The sequence below is a fragment of the Pogona vitticeps genome, chromosome 6 (assembly GCF_051106095.1).
Source record: "Pogona vitticeps strain Pit_001003342236 chromosome 6, PviZW2.1, whole genome shotgun sequence".
NCBI classification, from domain to species: domain Eukaryota; kingdom Metazoa; phylum Chordata; class Lepidosauria; order Squamata; family Agamidae; genus Pogona; species Pogona vitticeps.
Window position 1 is genome coordinate 49225996 of NC_135788.1, and position 19537 is coordinate 49245532.

Genomic DNA, 19537 nt, shown 5'->3' on the forward strand with positions numbered 1-19537 from the left:
AACCCAAGCCGGAATTAAGATTGCTGGAAGAAATATCAACAACCTCCGATATGCAGATGATACCACTCTGATGGCAGAAAGTGAGGAGGAATTAAAGAACCTTGTAATGAGAGTGAAAGAGGAGAGTGCAAAAAACGGTCTGAAACTCAACATCAAAAAAACTAAGATCATGGCCACTGGTCCCATCACCTCCTGGGAAATAGAAGGGGAAGATATGGAGGCAGTGTCAAATTTTATCTTCCTGGGCTCCATGATCACTGCAGATGGAGACAGCAGCCCTGAAATTAAAAGGCGCCTTCTTCTTGGGAGGAAAGCGATGACAAATCTGGACAGCATCTTGAAAAGCAGAGACATCACCTTGCCAACAAAAGTCCGAATAGTCAAAGCTATGGTTTTTCCTGTCGTGATGTATGGAAGTGAGAGCTGGACCATAAAGAAAGCAGACCGCCGAAGAATTGATGCCTTTGAATTGTGGTGCTGGAGGAGGCTCTTGAGAATCCCCTGGACTGCAAGGAGAACAAACCTATCAGTTCTAAAGGAAATCAACCCTGAGTGCTCACTGGAAGGACGGATCCTGAAGCTGAGGCTCCAGTACTTTGGCCATCTGATGAGAAGAAAAGACTCCCTGGAAAAGACTTTGATGTTGGGAAAGTGTGAAGGCAAGAGGAGAAGGGGACGACCGAGGATGAGATGGCTGGACAGTGTCTGCGAAGCAACCAACATGAACCTGACACAACTCCGGGAGGCAGTAGAAGACAGGAGGGCCTGGCGTGCTCTGGTCCATGGGGTCACGAAGAGTCGGACACGACTAAATGACTAAACACACAGCAGGGACTAAAAATGCTACAACTACACATTGCAAGATCCATCAGAGCACAGAAACATAACCCCCCCAGCCCAAACCCATGTTGCAAAAACCTGTACACACAGTATTCACCCAGAACAGGCAGTCTTTCTGTTTTAAAAAAGACAAGCAAAAACAAAAATCCCAAAAGCAACATTTTTAAAAAACAAAAATGCCCCCCAAAATATACAGTACAGTACCGTACCAGGCAGTCCGAAGTCTCTCTCCGAACCCAAACTTTCTAAATGCTGGGGTGAAAGAGCTATAGAGAAGCAGTCTCTTCACTGACCAATGGTTAACTGAAATTAGTTCAAATTCTCCGCCACCTTTTTTTCCGGTCGTAACTCGAAGTGCCGGTCGCAAGTCGAAGCTGGTTGTAACTCGAATTGGTCATAAGTCGGGACATTCGTAAGTCAAGGCACCACTGTACTTTTATTGCCGCAATCTAGTTTATATCTCACTTGAGTGATCCTTCTGCTTGCATTGATCAAGTTTTTTTCTCCTGTGAGAAGGATCTGGACAGGTCTTTCGATCACCTCAATTTGTTCCCCTTTTGATTAAGGACACTCCTCTTCCTGTCCCCTTCCTTGCCTTTTCTCATAGCCATCATTCAGCAGGTCATGGCAACTTTTTCTTTTGTTAAATAAAGCAGGCGCCATAGTGTAACATGGATGCATTTACCTAGCATGGTGTGGACAATACAGTCAATGTATCTTATTTATCTAGTATAGTGCTGCACCAATAGGAAAATATATACAAAACATTTAAAACAATAGATGGAAAGAGAGGAGAAAGGGTTCTCTGTCATCCCTTTCAATGCCATAATCTATTAAATACATCATAGGGTTGTCACTCAGGTTAATACCCCACAGAGCTTAATTTTGGTGTGGACTAATCATCCACATAGGCTACAGAATGTGCTAACTAGGAGTGCTCTGAATCACACAGAAAATGATGTGGCCACACTGCTGTGCCAAAAAGGAGTGGGACAGATTTAAAAAGGGGCAGGACAAATCACTCTAAGTCAAAACCTTGTTCATACTTTTATTGTTACAGTATCAAGCCATATACATAACACAGAATTAAATGCAGAGCTTGAAGTAATGACATATACTGCAAAAAGCCAAATCAAATATGCAAAAAGCAATAAAACTACAAATATAACAATGAAAGACCAATGTCTAGTTTAGACTAAGTCAAAACATGTATGGACATGTACAGACACTGTTGTTGTTTTTGTTGTTGTTGCTGCTGCTGCTGCTGCTGTTGTTGTTGTTGTGTTGCATTTCTCCCAACAAGGGACCCAAAGCAGCTATTCTGCCGGTGTGGGTGCGTTTGAATGCCTACCAACACTTTGTTTATAGGATGGGAGAAACACAATTGATTCAACTTATCCTAAGGATTAACCTGGGATCATTTCATCTTAAACTGACTTTCCAAGATGGATGTACTTTCCAGCTTGGGACTTCCATCTAATCACAGACTATAACACATTTGGCCAGGGTGATCTTTGGACTTCCCAGTTTCTCTCCTGCATCCCAAGTTCTGTACCACCTCACCTAATGAGCAGTTCCAAAGCATTTGAAAGCTTGCCAATAAAATGATCAATAAAGCTATTACCCAACTCTGTTTTATATTTTCCTATGGGACAACATGATTATGTTTCTTTCTTTTTCTTGCTAGAGATTGCTGTTACCGAACAAAGTATCATTCTTCACATTTTCATCACTGAAATAGTTGCCACTGCCAATGGGCCAATCTTGCTGCCCATTGTCTTTACCCCACCACAGGATTTTGAGAGAAATAACCCTCAAAATATGCCATTTTATCAAAAAGAACATTGAAATTGGTGCCACCTCCTGTTTTATATTTGGACTACTGCTCACTTCATTACCTGCATTTTATGAAGCAGATTGTTGTCCTTGAAAGCTTATTTCAAATTGAATTCTTGGTTGGTTGTTGTGGGTTTTTCAGACTCTTTGGCTGTGTTCTGAGGGTTGTTCTTCCTAACGTTTCGCCAGTCTCTGTGGCTGGCATCTTCAGAGGACAGCATCTTCAGAGCACAGAAGATGCCGGCCACAGAGACTGGCAAAACATTAGGAAGAACAACCCTCAGAACACGGCCAAAGAGCCCGAAAAACCCACAACAACCATTAGATCCCAGCCATGAAAGCTTTCGCGAATACATTGAATTCTTGGTTGTTTTTGCTGGAACAGGTTAAGTGTTAAACTTGAAAGTACATCTATTAAATTTCCCTCCTCTCCAAGTGATGAACACCACCTGTTTGTAAGAGTGCATGATTTTGCTCACCTATTTTTGCATTTTAAGCTATGGGTGTGGATCTGAGCACCGTTACATGTACACACAAATCATTCTCTGAATTGAGGTTGAGGTACCTTGCTTCATGAATTATAATTAAAAACAAACACTAATGTATTACTGGCCATCCAGCTTTACAAGTGAATGGGAAAGGTTGGCCCATTTCTTTTGTCTACTGCCTGGTCTGCTGGTGAGAGTTCTTCGCTGGCGCAGGCCACCATTATCCTCCTACCCGGATAGCATGAGACACAGTGGTCTCGTATGAGCGATCTTGGAAGGGAAGAGGAAGGAATGGCATATATCTTCAGTGTTCCCGCCTCCTTTCAGCCTCTTCTTCACTTGCTACAGCTGAGGAGAGAGCTCCGCGGTTTAGATCAAAATTTAAACTGTGTCACTCCAGCTTTTGCCTGCTTCTTCAGAAATGGGATGTGTGTGTTTTGCATCGGTGTCCCCCCTCCCCCAGTTTGATCACTTGGCAACTGTTCCAGATAGGGGACAGTTTGCGTAGTTCTAGTTATTGTTTATTGATTTTTTAAAAGGGGGGGGAAGCTTAAGAAAAGCGTAGGGGCAGAAGGGGAAGTGCCGGGCCAGTAAGTGCCATCGTCACCAGGCCTGGGCTTCGATTGCAGATGGAGAGGAATTAGGAAAGCAGTGCTAGGAGCAGTGAAATATAAACAAACAAACAAACAAATAAAGATGACAAGAAGAAGACGAAGAGGACAAAGGGGGTTTGGACATGTTTCGGCATACCCCCCACCTCCCCCGCCCAGCAGGGGATAGCGAAGATATTGATATTAGCGATAAACTGAACTAATTCAAATTGATTTGGGTTACATTAGATAAATTTCATTGACTGACTGTGTTTAGAATATTCATTGGTAGAGTGTTGTTTTTTTTTTAGTAGACTACTTACCTCAAATCTAGAAAAAGAGCTGGTTGGGGTTGCTGTATGGCATGGAAGAACACAATGTATTCTTTTGAAAGGGGATATCCCCAGTGTTATGGTTGGAAATGGCAGTAAATAGTTTTATATGATTATTAAAGCATTCGTTTTTAAGTAAATCCTTCAAGGATGTATTGTATTTATATAAGGGAACAAACCTTGCCCCATGCTCCAAAACCACTCCTGGATGGAGCCAGGTAGGAACCTTCCAGCTAATTTTCTTCATTTTTGCCGGCCAAGAATGGTGGATAAGGCCAGGAAAATCACTTGATCGATCACCCACTGGAGCTCTTGTCTTTTTGCATCAACCAAGGGATGGTTCACAAGTAGTTGAGATATTTCTCCAAGTTGTCTGTGCAGAGCCTTTGTCAACAGGCATTGTCCCGCCAGCCAAAACTGTACTTCAGGGTGGTGGAATCCTGATATTTGGAAAACATTGTATTTGGATGTGAGTTTTATCCTCCCCTCCCATCTTGCAAAAAATGCTGCAAAATACCGGAACTATTTAAGAAGCTACAGATGTTGGCTAAAGAATTTACAGGATTGGATTGATTCCCAAAGAGCAAATCAGGTTAGTAAATTACTCTTATAGGGCAAGAGTAAGAGACAGGCTGACACTCAAATCAACAATGAGGACTCGCTGGAGCAGGGAATGGTTAGGCAGTAGGGTAGAAAATATGGGGCAAAATAATCTAGGGAGCAAAGGGAAATATTTGGGGAATTCTTAAAAATATAAAGAGCTACTTTGCACAAATTCATTGGGTTGCACTGTTTATAGTGACTATCTGAGATCTTCTCAACAGATTGCAGTTTTGCATTGAAAAGCATCTTCTCTTTCCTTGGTAAGTAGCAGTCAGTTCTTGGTTTTAAATGTGACAAGGATGCTTCTTTTATCTGCAAGAGCAACCTCATGCATCTTTTTTTCAGAATTAAGCCTTACTGAGTTCAGTCTTGTTTGCTTGCTAGTAGAATCTGATCTGGATAACAGAACATCAAAGGAGCACTGGCTGTGTTGTAGATTTCTTGAATGTCTTAATATGTGGCCCCTCTCTCCCTTGCTCCTTTTTCTTCCCACCCCCATAATAACATGAACTTACTAGACTTAAAGAATTACTTTCAGAGTTTTCTTTGTTGAGAATGATTGCATACTAATTAGATGTCATATGCATGATTCTGTATGCCTGATTATAGTTTACCTGCATGATTATAGCTTATCAGCTGATTAAAATATTTATATATATCCATCAATAATTAAGTAAAAATTATATGAATTATATAAGCAGAGCTCACGTATCTCTGCCAGTTTTCTTACTCCCACTGTAGTTCTCTCAACTATTAAAACAATTCTTTTCTTTTCTTGGTTTCGCTAATTGCTAAAACGCTTCTAGTAAAACGCTTCAGCAAGTTGCTTTTAAAGTGTCACTCAACACTCTGTTAAGGGTACATTAGTCATAACAAAATATTTATGGGCATCAGCACCCGTCACCAGTGACTGCAAAGTGATGAGTGGTTTGCAAGTACGAGATGTGATGGCTTGGATCCTAAGACATGTTAACTTAAGAAAGTTCAGAAAAAGAACATTTCTTGGTTCCTTCCTTCCACATGCTGACCCAAATGTTCCTGGAAAGATTCTTAAGAGGGCTAGAGGAAAGAAGGATCATAAATAATGTGGCTCGCAGCTAAGTGAGGTGGCCGTGGTAGGATCTGAGAGGACCTTCAAGCACCCATAAAGGGATCAGATCTAAAGATAAGGAATACTAAACTTCTCTTCCATGAAATTATTTAAATTAACTTATCTCACGTTCAGATAAAGAAATACTGATACACTAGAACTTGGAAATAGCTAGTTACAAGGAATGTAGCTACCTGTAAATATATTTTGGTATAATTAAGTTACAAATCAAAAGTACTGTACCGGTAATGTAGCAATTCTACTTGTAGTTACCGTTTGGTGTAACGTTTTCTAATTTAAAAACACTTTAAAACATTTCTGGAAGCATTTTGACATGAATTCTTCATGTTTTAGGCCATCTTACTAATTTTAAGTCATAAATAAAGTAGCATTTTGTACTGATAAACATTTTTAATGTGCAGTGTCAGACTTGGGCACCAGAAGTAGCCACAGAGTATTTCCCTGTATTTTTTTTTCAAAACATAACATATTGATAATGTGCAGTCTCCGGACAGGGCTGCTTATGCCAATAATGACAGCCTTGCTCTTGCTACTAATATTCTAAGAGGGAGAGAGAGAGAGAAAGATGTACAAACGTAACAGAAATAATACTGGAATACTTGTAATACTGATTTTATGTTTCTGTGTAAACCAAACAATTTTTCAGTCATAGCCACTCTGTTCCATATTGGGGCAGATGCTTAAAAATTGTTGTTGTTACTACACGCTGTCAAGTTGGAAGCTACTTATAGTGATCCTAATAGAGTTTTCAAGATGTGAGGTATTTAAGGAGTGGTTTTACCAGTTCCAAGTCTCACCTTCACTATGAGTTTTCATGGCAGAGCAGAAAATCAAGCCCAGGGCTCCTGAATCCTAGTCCATCACTCTGTCCATTAAGCCTCACTGGCATAATGGATAGAGTGGGTTCGTTCGTTTAGTCGTTTAGTCGTGTCCGACTCTTCGTGACCCCATGGACCAGAGCATGCCAGGCCCTCCTATCTTCCACTGCCTCCCGGAGTTGGGTCAGATTCATGTTGGTTGCTTCGGTGACACTGTCCAACCATCTCATCCTCTGTCGTCCCCTTCTCCTCTTGCCTTCACACTTTCCCAACATTAAGGTCTTTTCCAGGGAGTCCTCCCTTCTCATGAGATGGCCAAAGTATTGGAGCCTCAGCTTCAGGATCTGTCCTTCCAGTGAGCACTCAGGGTTGATTTCCTTTAGAATTGATAGGTTTGTTCTCCTTGCAGTCCAGGGGATTCTCAAGAGCCTCCTCCAGCACCACAGTTCAAAGGCATCAATTCTTCGGCGGTCAGCTTTCTTTATGGTCCAGCTCTCACTTCCGTACATCACTACAGGAAAAACCATAGCTTTGACTATTCGGACTTTTGTTGTCAAGGTGATATCTCTGCTTTTTAAGATGCTGTCAAGGTTTGTCATCGCTTTCCTCCCAAGAAGCAGGCATCTTTTAATTTCGTGGCTGCTGTCTCCATCTGCAGTGATTATGGAGCCCAAGAAAGTAAAATCTGTCACTGCCTCCATATCTTCCCCTTCTATTTGCCAGGACGTGATGGGACCAGTGGCCATGATCGTAGTTTTTTTTTATGTTGAGCTTCAGGCCTTTTTTTGCACTCTCCTCTTTCACCCTCATTACAAGGTTCTTTAGTTCCTCCTCACTTTCTGCCATCAGAGTGGTATCATCTGCATATCGGATATGATATTTCTTCTGGCAATCTTAATTCCGGTTTGGGATTCCTCCAGTCCAGCCTTTCGCATGATGTATTCTGCATATAAATTAAATAAGCAGGGGGACAATATACAGCCTTGTCGTACTCCTTTCCCAATTTTGAACCAATCAGTTGTTCCATATCCAGTTCTAACTGTTGCTTCCTGTCCCACATATAGGTATCTCAGGAGATGGATAAGGTGGTCAGGCACGCCCATTTCTTTAAGGACTTGTCATAGTTTGCTGTGGTCCACACAGTCAAAGGCTTTTGCATAATCAATGAATCAGAAGTAGATGTTTTTCTGGAACTCTCTGGCTTTCTCCATAATCCAGCGCATGTTAGCAATTTGGTCTCTAGTTCCTCTGCCCCTTCGAAATCCAGCTTGTACTTCTGGGAGTTCTCGGTCCACATATTGCTGAAGCCTACCTTGTAGGATTTTGTGCATAACCTTGCTAGCGTGTGAAATGAGTGCAATTGTGCGGTAGTTGGAGCATTCTTTTGCACTTCCCTTCTTTGGGATTGGGATGTAAACTGATCTTTTCCAGTCCTCTGGCCAGTGTTGAGTTTTCCAAACTTGCTGGCATATTGAATGTATCACCTTAACAGCATCATCATTTAAGATTTTAAATAGTTCAGCTGGAATGCCATCACCTCCACTGGCCTTGTTGTTAGCCAGGCTTTCAAAGGCCCACTTGACTTCACTCTCCAGGATGTCTGGCTCTAGGTCAGCAACTACATTGTCTGGGTTGTCCGGGATATCCAAGACTTTCTGATATAATTCCTCTGTGTATTCTTGCCACCCCTTCTTGATGTCTTCTGCTTCTGTTAGGTCCCTCCCATTTTTGTCCTTTATCATGTCCATCCTTGCACAAAAGTTTCCTCTGATATCTCCAATTTTCCTGAACAGATCTCTGGTTTTTCCTTTTCTGTTATTTTCCTCTATTTCTTTGCATTGTTCATTTAAGAAGGCTCTCTTGTCTCTCCTTGCTATTCTTTGGAAGTCTGCATTCAAGTTTCTGTAACTTTCCCTATCTCCCCTGCATTTTGTTTCCCTTCTCTGCTATTTGTAAGGCTTCCTTGGACAGCCACTTTGCTTTCTTGCATTTCCTTTTCTTTGGGATGGTTTTTGTTGCTGCCTCCTCTACAATGTTACGAGCCTCTATCCAAAGTTCTTCAGGCACTCTGTCCACCAAATCGAGTTCCTTAAATCTGTTCTTCACTTCTACTGTGTATTCATAAGGGATTTGATTTAGATTATACCTGAGTAGCCCAGTGGTTTTTCCTACTCTCTTCAGTCTAAGCTTGAATTTTGCTATGAGGAGCTGATGATCAGAGCTGCAGTCAGCTCCAGGTCTTGTTTTTGCTGACTGTACAGAGCTTCTCCATCTTTGGCTGCAGAGAATATAATCAATCTGATTTCGATATTGCCCATCTGGTGATTTCCATGTGTAGAGTCGCCTCTTGTGTTGTTGGAAAAGAGTGTTTGTGATGACCAGCTTGTTCTCTTGGCAAAACTCTATTAGCCTTTGCCCTGCTTCGTTTTGAACTCCAAGGCCAAACTTCCCTGTTGTTCCTTTTATCTCTTGACTCCCTACTTTGGCATTCCAGTCCCCTAGAATGAGAAGAACATCTTTCTTTGGTGCCAGTTCTAGAAGGTGTTGTAAATCTTCATAAAATTGTTCAATTTCAGTCTCCTCAGCAATGGAGGTTGGTGCATAAACTTGGATTATTGTGATGTTTAAAGGTCTGCCTTGGATTCGTATTGACATCATTCTATCATTTTTGAGATTGTATCCCATTACAGCTTTACCCACTCTTTTGTTGACTATGAGGGCTACTCCATAGAGTGGGTACCGCTTATGAATTACAGTTCACTGTGTTCAAAGCTGAGGCCACTGATTCTTTCTATTCTTGCTGTTTCTTTAAACTAGCTTTCTTTCAGTACACACCTGTTTTATTTACCATGATAATTCTGGTCAGACCTTGCATAGCAGAAGAAAAACACTTCTGTGTGCTCAGCCAAAACAGACAAAAGGAACAAGCTGCCATATGGTTATTTATGATTTACTTAACAGTTAACCAACATTTCACTACCACAAAGCTTGAAGATTGTCTGAGGAAACACAACTGTGTTTTGGACAACATGCTTGTATCAACATGTTGGAGGTCAAATTTTATCACTGTTCTGTGAGAGTATTGGTTAAAGCAAAATGGAAACTTTTGATAAGCAAGCTGATTATGCAGCTTCCCAGTTTGAAACAAAGGGTTCCTTATGATGATTTTTCTGGCTGTCCAGTAATAGGGACGAAGTGCCAAAATGGCACTTCGTCTTGGTTCATGGGTCATCAAACTTGATGATGCTCGAACCATGAATTGCCCCCCAAGTGATGCCTCACCGTGCTGTCTTTGGGTCCCCATTTGCTCCTCTTCCTATGCCCCAGCGGGGGTAGGAAGAGGAACATAGCCTGTCAGAAGTGATCCCCCATCCTCTCTGTCTTTGCAAAGGCAGAGGGGCTGGGGGATTGTTTTGATCCCTTTCCCCCTCCTCTTCCTGTGTTGTGGAGGCCTAGGAAGAGCAGGGAAAGTTGGACTCAAGCCATCCCATAGCCACACTGCCTTTGCAAAGGCAACAGGGCTGGGGGATCGGTTTGATCCTGCTTTGATCCCTTCCCTCTTCTTCCTATGCTGTGTGGGCATAGGAAGAGGAGGAAAGGGGAACAAAGCCATTTCCCAGCCCCAGGGGGTGGGATTCCCCACGGGCAGGCTTTAGCAAGCCACACGAAGGGAAAATCTCTCTCTGCTTATGCCCCTGAGGAACAGCTGAGATCCGCGGGGGCATCAGTAGATAGGGAATGAAGGGACACATATAAAAGAATTATGTTCATCACTTCATATTCTCTGGACCCCAATGATATGAAGCAACAACTATCTGACGGATCAGGGATATTCAATGAATATCCCAATTCATCTTTATATTCATCCCCAGGTCTAATCATGATACTGGTCAGAATCTCTGACTACAATCCTGGACTCATTTATGTGACAGAAAGTCCCATTGAATCCAACAGGACTTACTTACTTACTTACTTCTTCATTCGTTCGTTCGTTCGTTCGTTCGTTCGTTCGTTCGTTCGTTCGTTCGTTCGTTCGTTCGTTCGTTCCTTCCTTCCTTCCTTCCTTCCTTCCTTCCTTCCTTCCTTCCTTCCTTCCTTCCTTCAACTTATATACTACCTCATAGTGCAACACACTCTCTGGGTGATTTACAACAAAGCATACAAGAAAGCATACAAGAATACATAAGTACGTGGCGCAGTGGTTAAACTGCTGTACTGCAGCCAAAACTGTGTTCACGACCTGGGGTTCAATCCCAGGTAGCGGATTAAGGTTGATTCAGCCTTCTATCCTTCCGAGGTCGGTAAAATGAGTACCCAGCTTGCTGGGGGGGGGGGGCAATGTGTAGCCTGCATAAATAACTTGTAAACCGCCTAGAGAGTGAAGCCCTATAGGGCGGTATATAAGCAGCAAGCTTTGCTTTTGCTTTTGCTGACTTATGGAAGCCCTATGAATAAGCAATCTCCAAAATATCCTGTCCTCAACTGCTCAGCTCAGCACTTGTAAACTCAACCCTGTAGTTCCTTTAGGGAGCCAACTCATCTCATATTTTGTCTTCTTTTCCTGCTGCCTTCCACCCATCCAGCATTATTGTCTTTTTCTAAAGAATCCTACATTCTCATGATGTGTCCAAAGTAAGATAGTTCAGTTTCAGCATTTTTGCCTCCAGGCTTTATTTGACCTAGGACCCACTTGTTTGTCTTTTTGGCAGTCCAGGGTATCTGCAAAGCTTTCCTTCAGCACTACATCTCAAACGAATCAATGTTTTTCTTGTTTTTCAATCTTTTTCTTTATGGTCCAGAAATACAAGAATGAGGGTGCTCTTGGTCTTTGTCTCCAGTAACTCATCCTTACACTTGATGGTCTTTGTTAATTCCTTCATTGCTACCCTTCCTTCCCTCAGTCTTCTTCTGTTTTCTTGGCTACAGTTTCCATTTGGATTGATCAGTGAAACGAGGTATACAAATCTCTAACTAACTCAGTTTATTCATTGTGAATGCTGAAGGTGTGTAGTTCTTCTGTAGTCGTGATTTTTGTCTTCTTAACATTCAACTGCACTCCTGCTTTAGCACTTTCTTCTTTCATTTTCTCTAAAAGTCATTTAAAGTGATTACTACTGTCTGCCAGTAAGATAGTGCTATCTGCATATCTTAAATTTTTGATGTTTCTTGTACCAATTTTCACTCCTTACTCATCTGGCTTTCCATATGACATGTGCTGCATACAGATTGAACAGATAAGAGAAAAATGCACCCTTGTCTGACATCTTTGCCTATAGGAAACCATTTTGAGTTTCCACATCCTGTCCAAAGAGTAGCTTCTTGCCCACAATACAAGTTATGCATCAAGATAGTCAAGTGCTAAGGTACACCCATTTCTTTCAGAACAACCCATAGTTTCTCATGATCTACACAGTCAAACGCTTTGCTGTAGTCTATAAAGCACAGATTGATTTTCTGAAATTCTTTGGTGCTCTCTAGTATCCAGTGGATATTTCCAACCAACCAACCAACCAACCAACCAACCAACCAACCAACCAACCAACCAACCAACCAACCAACCAACCAACCAACCAACCAACCAACCAAACAAACAAACAAACAAACAAACAAACAAACAAACAAACAAACAAACAAACAATAAGTGATTGATTAATCACTGACTAGCTAACCTATCTTTATATAAATAAACAGATCAAAAAGATGTTGGAGGTCCCAAATACAATAACTAGTAAAAGACAGTTTTGGACAGTTTTGTTTTTACTAGCTGCTTAAAGACTGCAAGGGAACTTGTCTGGCAAATCTCAGCTGCATATTTATTCCAGACATCTAGGGCCACAACTGAAAAAGTTTGGTTTCTGATGTTTGTTCTTTTGGCATCCCTTAGTGTTATTGTTTTAACATCCTGGACTGCGAAAACTGGGTGGGACAGGTAGTCATTTTGTAGGAGAGACAGTCCAACAGATATTAAGGTCCTAAACAATTTAGGGCTTTATAGGGATAACCAGAACTTTCAATTGAGAATGGAAACTAACAGGGAGCCAATGGAGATGTGCCAAGACTGGAGATGTATGGTCATATCTGTTGGTACCTGAGATCAGTCTGGCCACACATTTTGGACTTGCTGTACTGACTTCAAGGGCAGCCCTATACAGAAAGCATTGCAGAAGTCTATTTTGGAGATTACCAAAGCATGAACCACTGTCATTAGGCATTTCTTCTCTAGATGGGGTGCAGTTGGGCAATCAGCTAGAGGTGATAGAAAGCACTTTTGGCCCCAGCAAGTATTTGTGCCTCCATAGAGAGAGCTTGGGTCCAAGAGTACACCCAAACTGCAAACCCGATCCTTCGGAGGGAGTGCAACCCCATCAAGACCTCTCTAAGCAGTTTTATATAAGATTCCACTATATGACTACCATCACATGTAATGTAATGAAAGAGTAACCACAAGTATATCCCCCAATAAATGCCACTTCACGTCAAGAATTGCAAGGTTTCGTCAAATACTCAAAGAACAATCTGAAACTAGTTAATGCTTGCCTTTAGTATCATAACAAAAGCTGACTTCAGCAACTGACATAAACAAAACAAGTCTTCCTTACTTGCATATTTCCAGCAAATGGGTATTTCTAAACTACAACTCTATGTTAAGATGTTAAGATTTGCTATATGGTTTCTGAGTTGTACTTCCTGTACCTCATAGGACTCTATAACACAATTAGCTCCATTCTAACATCTACTTCAGAGGTCAGGTGTCTTATTTTTCATCTGCCCTAGGACAGTTCATGTCCAGATAATCTGGAACACAACAGAGTTGATGTAGCAATTTAGAAAATCTTTTGGATTCCAATAATGAACAAGACAGTAAATTTGCAGAAACCACTTTGGCAACCAATAAAATCATAATCTCCAGAATATTGCTTCTGGGTGGCTCATCATAGGTTGTGAAACCCTGCTAGAAATAGGTAAGCTGGCCCCATCCTTGTTGTCATATTAGCTGTGAACTACTTTTTTGAAAGCCTGACTGGGTTTGTGGCAATTGATTATCTGTAGAGAGGGGGTCTCAGAAGATGCTGCACTTTCAGAAACTTACATGGTAAAACATAGCTTTCCATCCAATTGTATTTTACTGTTATAATTTGTTTGTTATGCTGTGTGCCATCAAAGCAGAACCAAGTGACCCTAACAGAGCTTTCAAACCCAAGCGAGGTAAGTAAGGAGTGGTTAGACTGGTGGCTCCACCACTCTCAGTGAGTTTCCATGTTTGAGCAGGGAAATCCAGGTCTCCCAAGTCCTAATCTTTTACTCTATCCACTGCGCCACACTGCTTATTCTTATCTGTATAGTTGTGCTTTCAATTATTTTTGTAGTTTTAGTTTCACTTTCTAAGCTGATTTTTTTTGTGAATCATCTTGGTTTCCACTTTTAAGAGAAAGGCAAGATTTTTTAAAAATTTAATTAATGAATGAAATGGCAGATTATCTTGTTCCATACCAGGCTGGTTTCACCATTTGAATTAATTTTCTAGTGATTAGGGATGTAGAATTATTAACCAAAATATGCATTTAACCAGTTTGGATTCCAAGATGGCAGTAGCATAACTTTTGCAACACAGATAGACTGCCCTAATTGAAATATCTATCTATCTATCTATCTATCTATCTATCTATCTATCTATCTATCTATCTATCTATCTATCTATCTATCTATCTATCTATCTATCTATCTATCTATCTATCTATCTATCTATCTATCTATCTATCTATCTATCTATCTATCTATCTATCTATCTATCTATCTATCTATCTACACTTGTTGCATAGGTTTTCCTGCATTACAACATTGCCTTACTAATAGTGGACTTACATAGCAATATTTTAAACAAAGATTAAGAGCACTTTTCGGAAATTTCAAGCACACTGGTGTGCATGGATTTGTAAACACACTGCCAAAGTGGAGGCCTTGGGAGTCATTTATCATTGGCACCTTTGCTTATATTTTACCTCAGTTAACTACTAATGTAATTTTACCCTCTTGTCCATTCTTGACTGTCCAAGAACATAGTTTGGCCCAGAAGCTTAATACCATATGGAAAGCAAATTAAAGTCTCGCCAAGCCATCTGTTTTAAAGCACAATTTCTGCTGTACTGGATTAAAAAATTCTGAAAAAAAAATTGAATGGAATAATAAGGCTCTGTAACACGGCAAATTTCGTTAACAACACTGAAAATAAATATAGCGCTTATTTAAACTTCCAGACATTACCACATCTTTCGTTACTCACAGGCCAAGTGTTCTGAGCATTCCGTTATTCCTAGAAAAGAAATAAAAACAATCAATGACAGATATCAGATCATACCCTTTGGTATTCTGAATCATGCTAATAAAATTCTGCCTAAGTGTTTCATGCCTTCCACTTGCTTCAGCACGTGGAACAAAATATACTATATATTAAACAACTCACATCAAGGCTTTCTGAGGTCCCTGGAAGGTGACTCAGGGGCACATATTTTTTCCTATGGCATAGTTTTACCTTCAGAGGTGAAAATCCAACTTCTAAGCCTCTTTTATGAGACTGTGGAAAGGTATTAACTACTGTTCCCCAACTGCTGCTGCATGCCAGATTATCCAAAACTCTTCCATTTCCCTGACAAGGAGTTGGAAAAGTCATTTTTTGATTTACAGTTCAATGGATCTCCATGCGCCCACAATGAGGAAGGGGGAAGATGGTGGGGGAGCAACATCACCCAGATACAGCTCCCACTCTTGCTAAGATAAACAAAGCCATAAACAAGACAAAAAATGACTCCATACACACTAAAGGGAGGAAGCGTTTGAAGAAAAGACCACACACTATTAGTCCCAGCGAGGAGAAGGAGGAAAAGGAGAGAAAGAAGAAACAGCTTAGAAATGGGAGCTTTTTTCCTTCCAAAGGGGCTACAGGCACTGTGAGTACAAACAACAGTATTAAAAGCAGGCCTGCTACATTTGCAACAGTGCCTAATAGTAGCTCAGTGTGTCAAGAAGCTGGAACCTGTCTGCTAAATGCCAAGATAAATAAAAATCTTTTGCCAAAAGGCCAATAATGTGAACATGGATGATAAATCAGTATAGAATTGATCAGATCCACCAATTTATTTATTTAGGTGTCATTTTCAATGAAAGCACATGATAATTATGTGGCATTAAATGCCCAGAGAAGTTCCGCTGCAATATTACAATTTATGAGAACAAAGGGGGGCATTACATTCCCTCAGCCATTAAATTGTTCCACGCAAAAGCAGTAGCCCAACTACTGCATGGCTCCCAATTGGACCCCTTCCCAAATATTGCAACCCTAGAATGTGTACAATCAAAATTCCTGAGGGCAATAATAGGAGTCTCTAGAGATGTCGCCAATGTAAAACTAAGATTGGAAACTGGTCAAATTAAAATTGAAGCCAGGATATGGATTGCAATTCTTGGCTCAGACTGTCTTATCTCTCTATTGGTCTTGCACCATTGATCTTGCAAGATACCTTTATGTCAAAATGGGTTCACTTAATTGAGCAAAAAATAGCCTCTTTGGATCTCTCTAGGACAGGTTGACTCTGTTAACCATGGGAATGGAACAGACAAAGAAAATCATTAAGCAGTGTACTGAGAACATTGAGAGACAAAATGATTTAAACTTATACAAGGTTACAGCAGTACCTTATTTTGCCCAGTTGGTGCAGCCCAGGCATAGAAGGGTGTTTACTCTGGCCCGGCTTAACACACTACCTTCAGCAGTGCAGGAGGGACGGTATAAAAATATCTCCTGGGCAGAGCGCCTTTGCCCATGTGGAATGGAGCAGATGGAAACAACTGAACACATCCTGTTGTGGTGTATGTATTACAAGGATGTATGTGAAGAACTTGTTTCTCCTTTGATTGGCCAGTTTCCTGGTTGTACAGAGCAACAATTTATGCATGTGCTGCTGTCTGACTCCCATCCCATGCTTACACATAGTGTTGCCAAATTTCTTACTGCTACAATGGGCATTAGAAAAAGGACACTAAAAGTAGATGAGCCTCTGTAGTTAGAGCATGGTTTGCTAGACATTTTGGAATTGCTTTAGGGGGAGATGTTTTGATGCTGTTGTTGTTCACCTCAGAACCGATTATTGTTTTGCATTTGATCCCAATACTTTTGTATACTTCTGTATATGTATACATTTTGATGTTTCATCTGTGACTAATAAAGTTTTATCATATCATGTGCCCACAATGGACATTGGATTTTGGAAATCCTGGTTCAGAATGTAATGCATCCAAACTCTGGATATATATATATATATTAACGCTCTAGGGAAGAAAATGAAGAAATAATAGCTGGAGATATGTGGTGCTTAGAAGCACAAGCATGGTGGAGTATAAACAAAGGTGGTCTCTCAAACTTGGATTCTTCTTCTCCTTCCCAAGGATTTGTTCCGTCAATGGAATAATGGTGCCAAATTCCATGAATGGCCATCTTATACTTTTGGCAGTAGCCACAGGATTTCCCCTGTAACTTCAACTGGACAAAATATATATGGATAGCTCTCTCTCATAAAAAAAGATGAAATTGGTGCTGCAGACAGCAAATTCAAGGAGGGCACAAAGGGCAGGTCTTGTTGTACAGAGTGCCTCGAAAGCCTTGACAGTGAATGCTGTGGGAACAGCAGCAGCCTTCCTTCAGTTTTTCCCAAGCCCGCTGCAACAATTCCTCTCATAGTAGACTGCAGAATATGGCCTCTCATGCCACCTCTGAGACACACCACTGCCTTCAGTGGAGTGGATAGAATCTGTCCTGCAGTTAGTGTTGAAATAAGAGTCATTTGCCTTTCAGGTTGCTGTGCAGGGAATTGGGAGTGAGCTTCTGACTCGTTTTTTGCCTCAGGCAGCAAACATCTTAGTCTGGCCTTGCTCCTGCTCTGACTTACTCTCTGAACTAAACCACCTGAGGAACTGCATTGATCAAAATAATGACGTTTCACATTTTTCTTCCACAGTTTAAGCTTGAAAAATTGCTCAAAATATGAAGATGTGGCTGACATTTCTTCTCATAATCATTGAAGCACAGACGTCTGTGACTGAGAAACCAGGTATAGCCACATGTTTCCTTTTTAAAAATTCTGTATCTGAGAAAGAAAAAGATCTGGTTTAAAGAGAAATTAAAAATTGATTTGAATTACTGAGGAAAATGATAGGCATTATGTGTCAACTCTTGAGGAAGGCTCATCAGGCAGAGTCCTGAGTTCATGCTCCTTGGCTAAGGGAGAAAAAGGGCCTAGACAGAGGTATGTGAGGTAAGCAGCCACTTTCCCCACAGAAGCGCATCTGATGCCAAGTCTGATACTTTTGGCACCACATGAAGCCTTTTCTACGTGCCCAAGCTATTTCTGTCTATGTTTTTGTTAATCCCAGTGCTGTTTTAATGCTCAAATGTTTGGCTGCTCAACTTGTAATTATTTTTAGTTTTTTTTTTCCCTCCCAAAAGTACAATGTCAGTTCTAGCTGGCCATGTAGTGATACCATGGATCACGGAAGTACTGGAGTACCTGATTAGAAAGAGAAATTATGCCATTTGCCTTTTCCTATACACTTCCCTATCCCTTCCGATCTTAGCTGCCATGTTCACATAAGCTGTCATGCCCCACCTTAGATCTGGTATTCTTTTCTTGTGTCTTATGAAAAACGAGTACCATTGTTCATGTTCTTGAAGACTGCTTTTGGTAAATGTAACAAGAGACTTAAAATTTTCTTTTCTTTTCTTATCTCTTTTTAGCTTCCAAGTCTGCTGATATTGTTTTTTTGGTAGCTAGCAGCAACACATCTTCCCGCCATATAAAAACATTTATGAACAAAGCAATCAACAGTTTACCTCTAGGGCCTAATGAGTCTCGGGTCGCACTTGCCCAGTACAATGATCAGATATACAATGAATTCCATCTGGATACCTATAAAGGGAAGAATCCAATGCTGAATCATATCAAAAACAAAATGACATTCAGAGGCGGTCCCTTGAAAACTGGCAGTGCTCTCCGCACAATTCATGAGGATTTTTACTGGAAACCAACTATTGGGAAAGACAGAACCAAAATTTTAGTAGTGATTACATCTCAACCATCTGAGGACGACATAGCAGAAGCTGCTCAAATGTTAAAGAAAGCTGGAGTAAAGGTCATTGCTTTGGGAATAGAGGATGCTTCTTTCGATGAACTCATTCTGATGGCCACAAAACCATTTTACTTCTATTTTCCTAGAAATGAAGAACTCAATTTATTTTCCCAGAACATTTCTGGGATTATTGCTGATGCTGTTGAAATAGGTAATAACAACTCTGATCTATCCAATGTCACATCTGCTAACAAAGTGAACAATGGAACTGCATTAGAAGGTAAGAAATGAATTATCACTAAAATGCAGATTTATAAGGAACAGGTTAGATAGCCGAAAGTACTGAATTGATCCTTCTCAGATATGGGTGGGGTCTCAGCATTCCCTCCTCCAAAATCTATGCAAACAATTTAGCATATGGCTTCTCTATAGCCTTCATCAAGTCACAAGAAAACAGTCCTGTTGACTAACTCTACCATTGGCCTGTGAGAGAAATATTTTATTTTATTTTTAACTTCCTATTTCTATCCCTCAGGTTCTGAGGCTAACCAGGGATCCCTCTGAACTTGAGGAAACCTTTGAGGTCTTCTGGATGGGAAGGGAGAGACTATTTGGGTTCAAACTCAATTATACCAGTTCTTTCCATACCTCAGTTGCACCATTAGATTTATCTTCATGATCATGTGGTACATATACCAGTGGGAACATTCCCATTCATTTTAACAATATTGATTCATTTCTTCCAATTTGAAATGTTATTGCTGGCTACACCATGGGATGGAGTTATTTTTTCTGACATTTC

General features: G+C 40.7%; 1 protein-coding gene across 1 annotated transcript in view; it reads left to right on the forward strand.

Annotated features, from left to right (window-relative positions):
• Positions 1 to 915: 915 nt before the first annotated feature.
• LOC110086129 (collagen alpha-6(VI) chain) overlaps positions 916 to 19537 on the forward strand; it is a 62497-nt gene continuing 43875 nt past the window's right edge. The window contains exon 1 of the mRNA XM_078377344.1: positions 916 to 19015. Coding sequence (XP_078233470.1) covers positions 18475 to 19015 — 541 coding nt within the window. The 5' untranslated portion in view covers positions 916 to 18474. The remainder of the gene's footprint in view (positions 19016 to 19537) is intronic.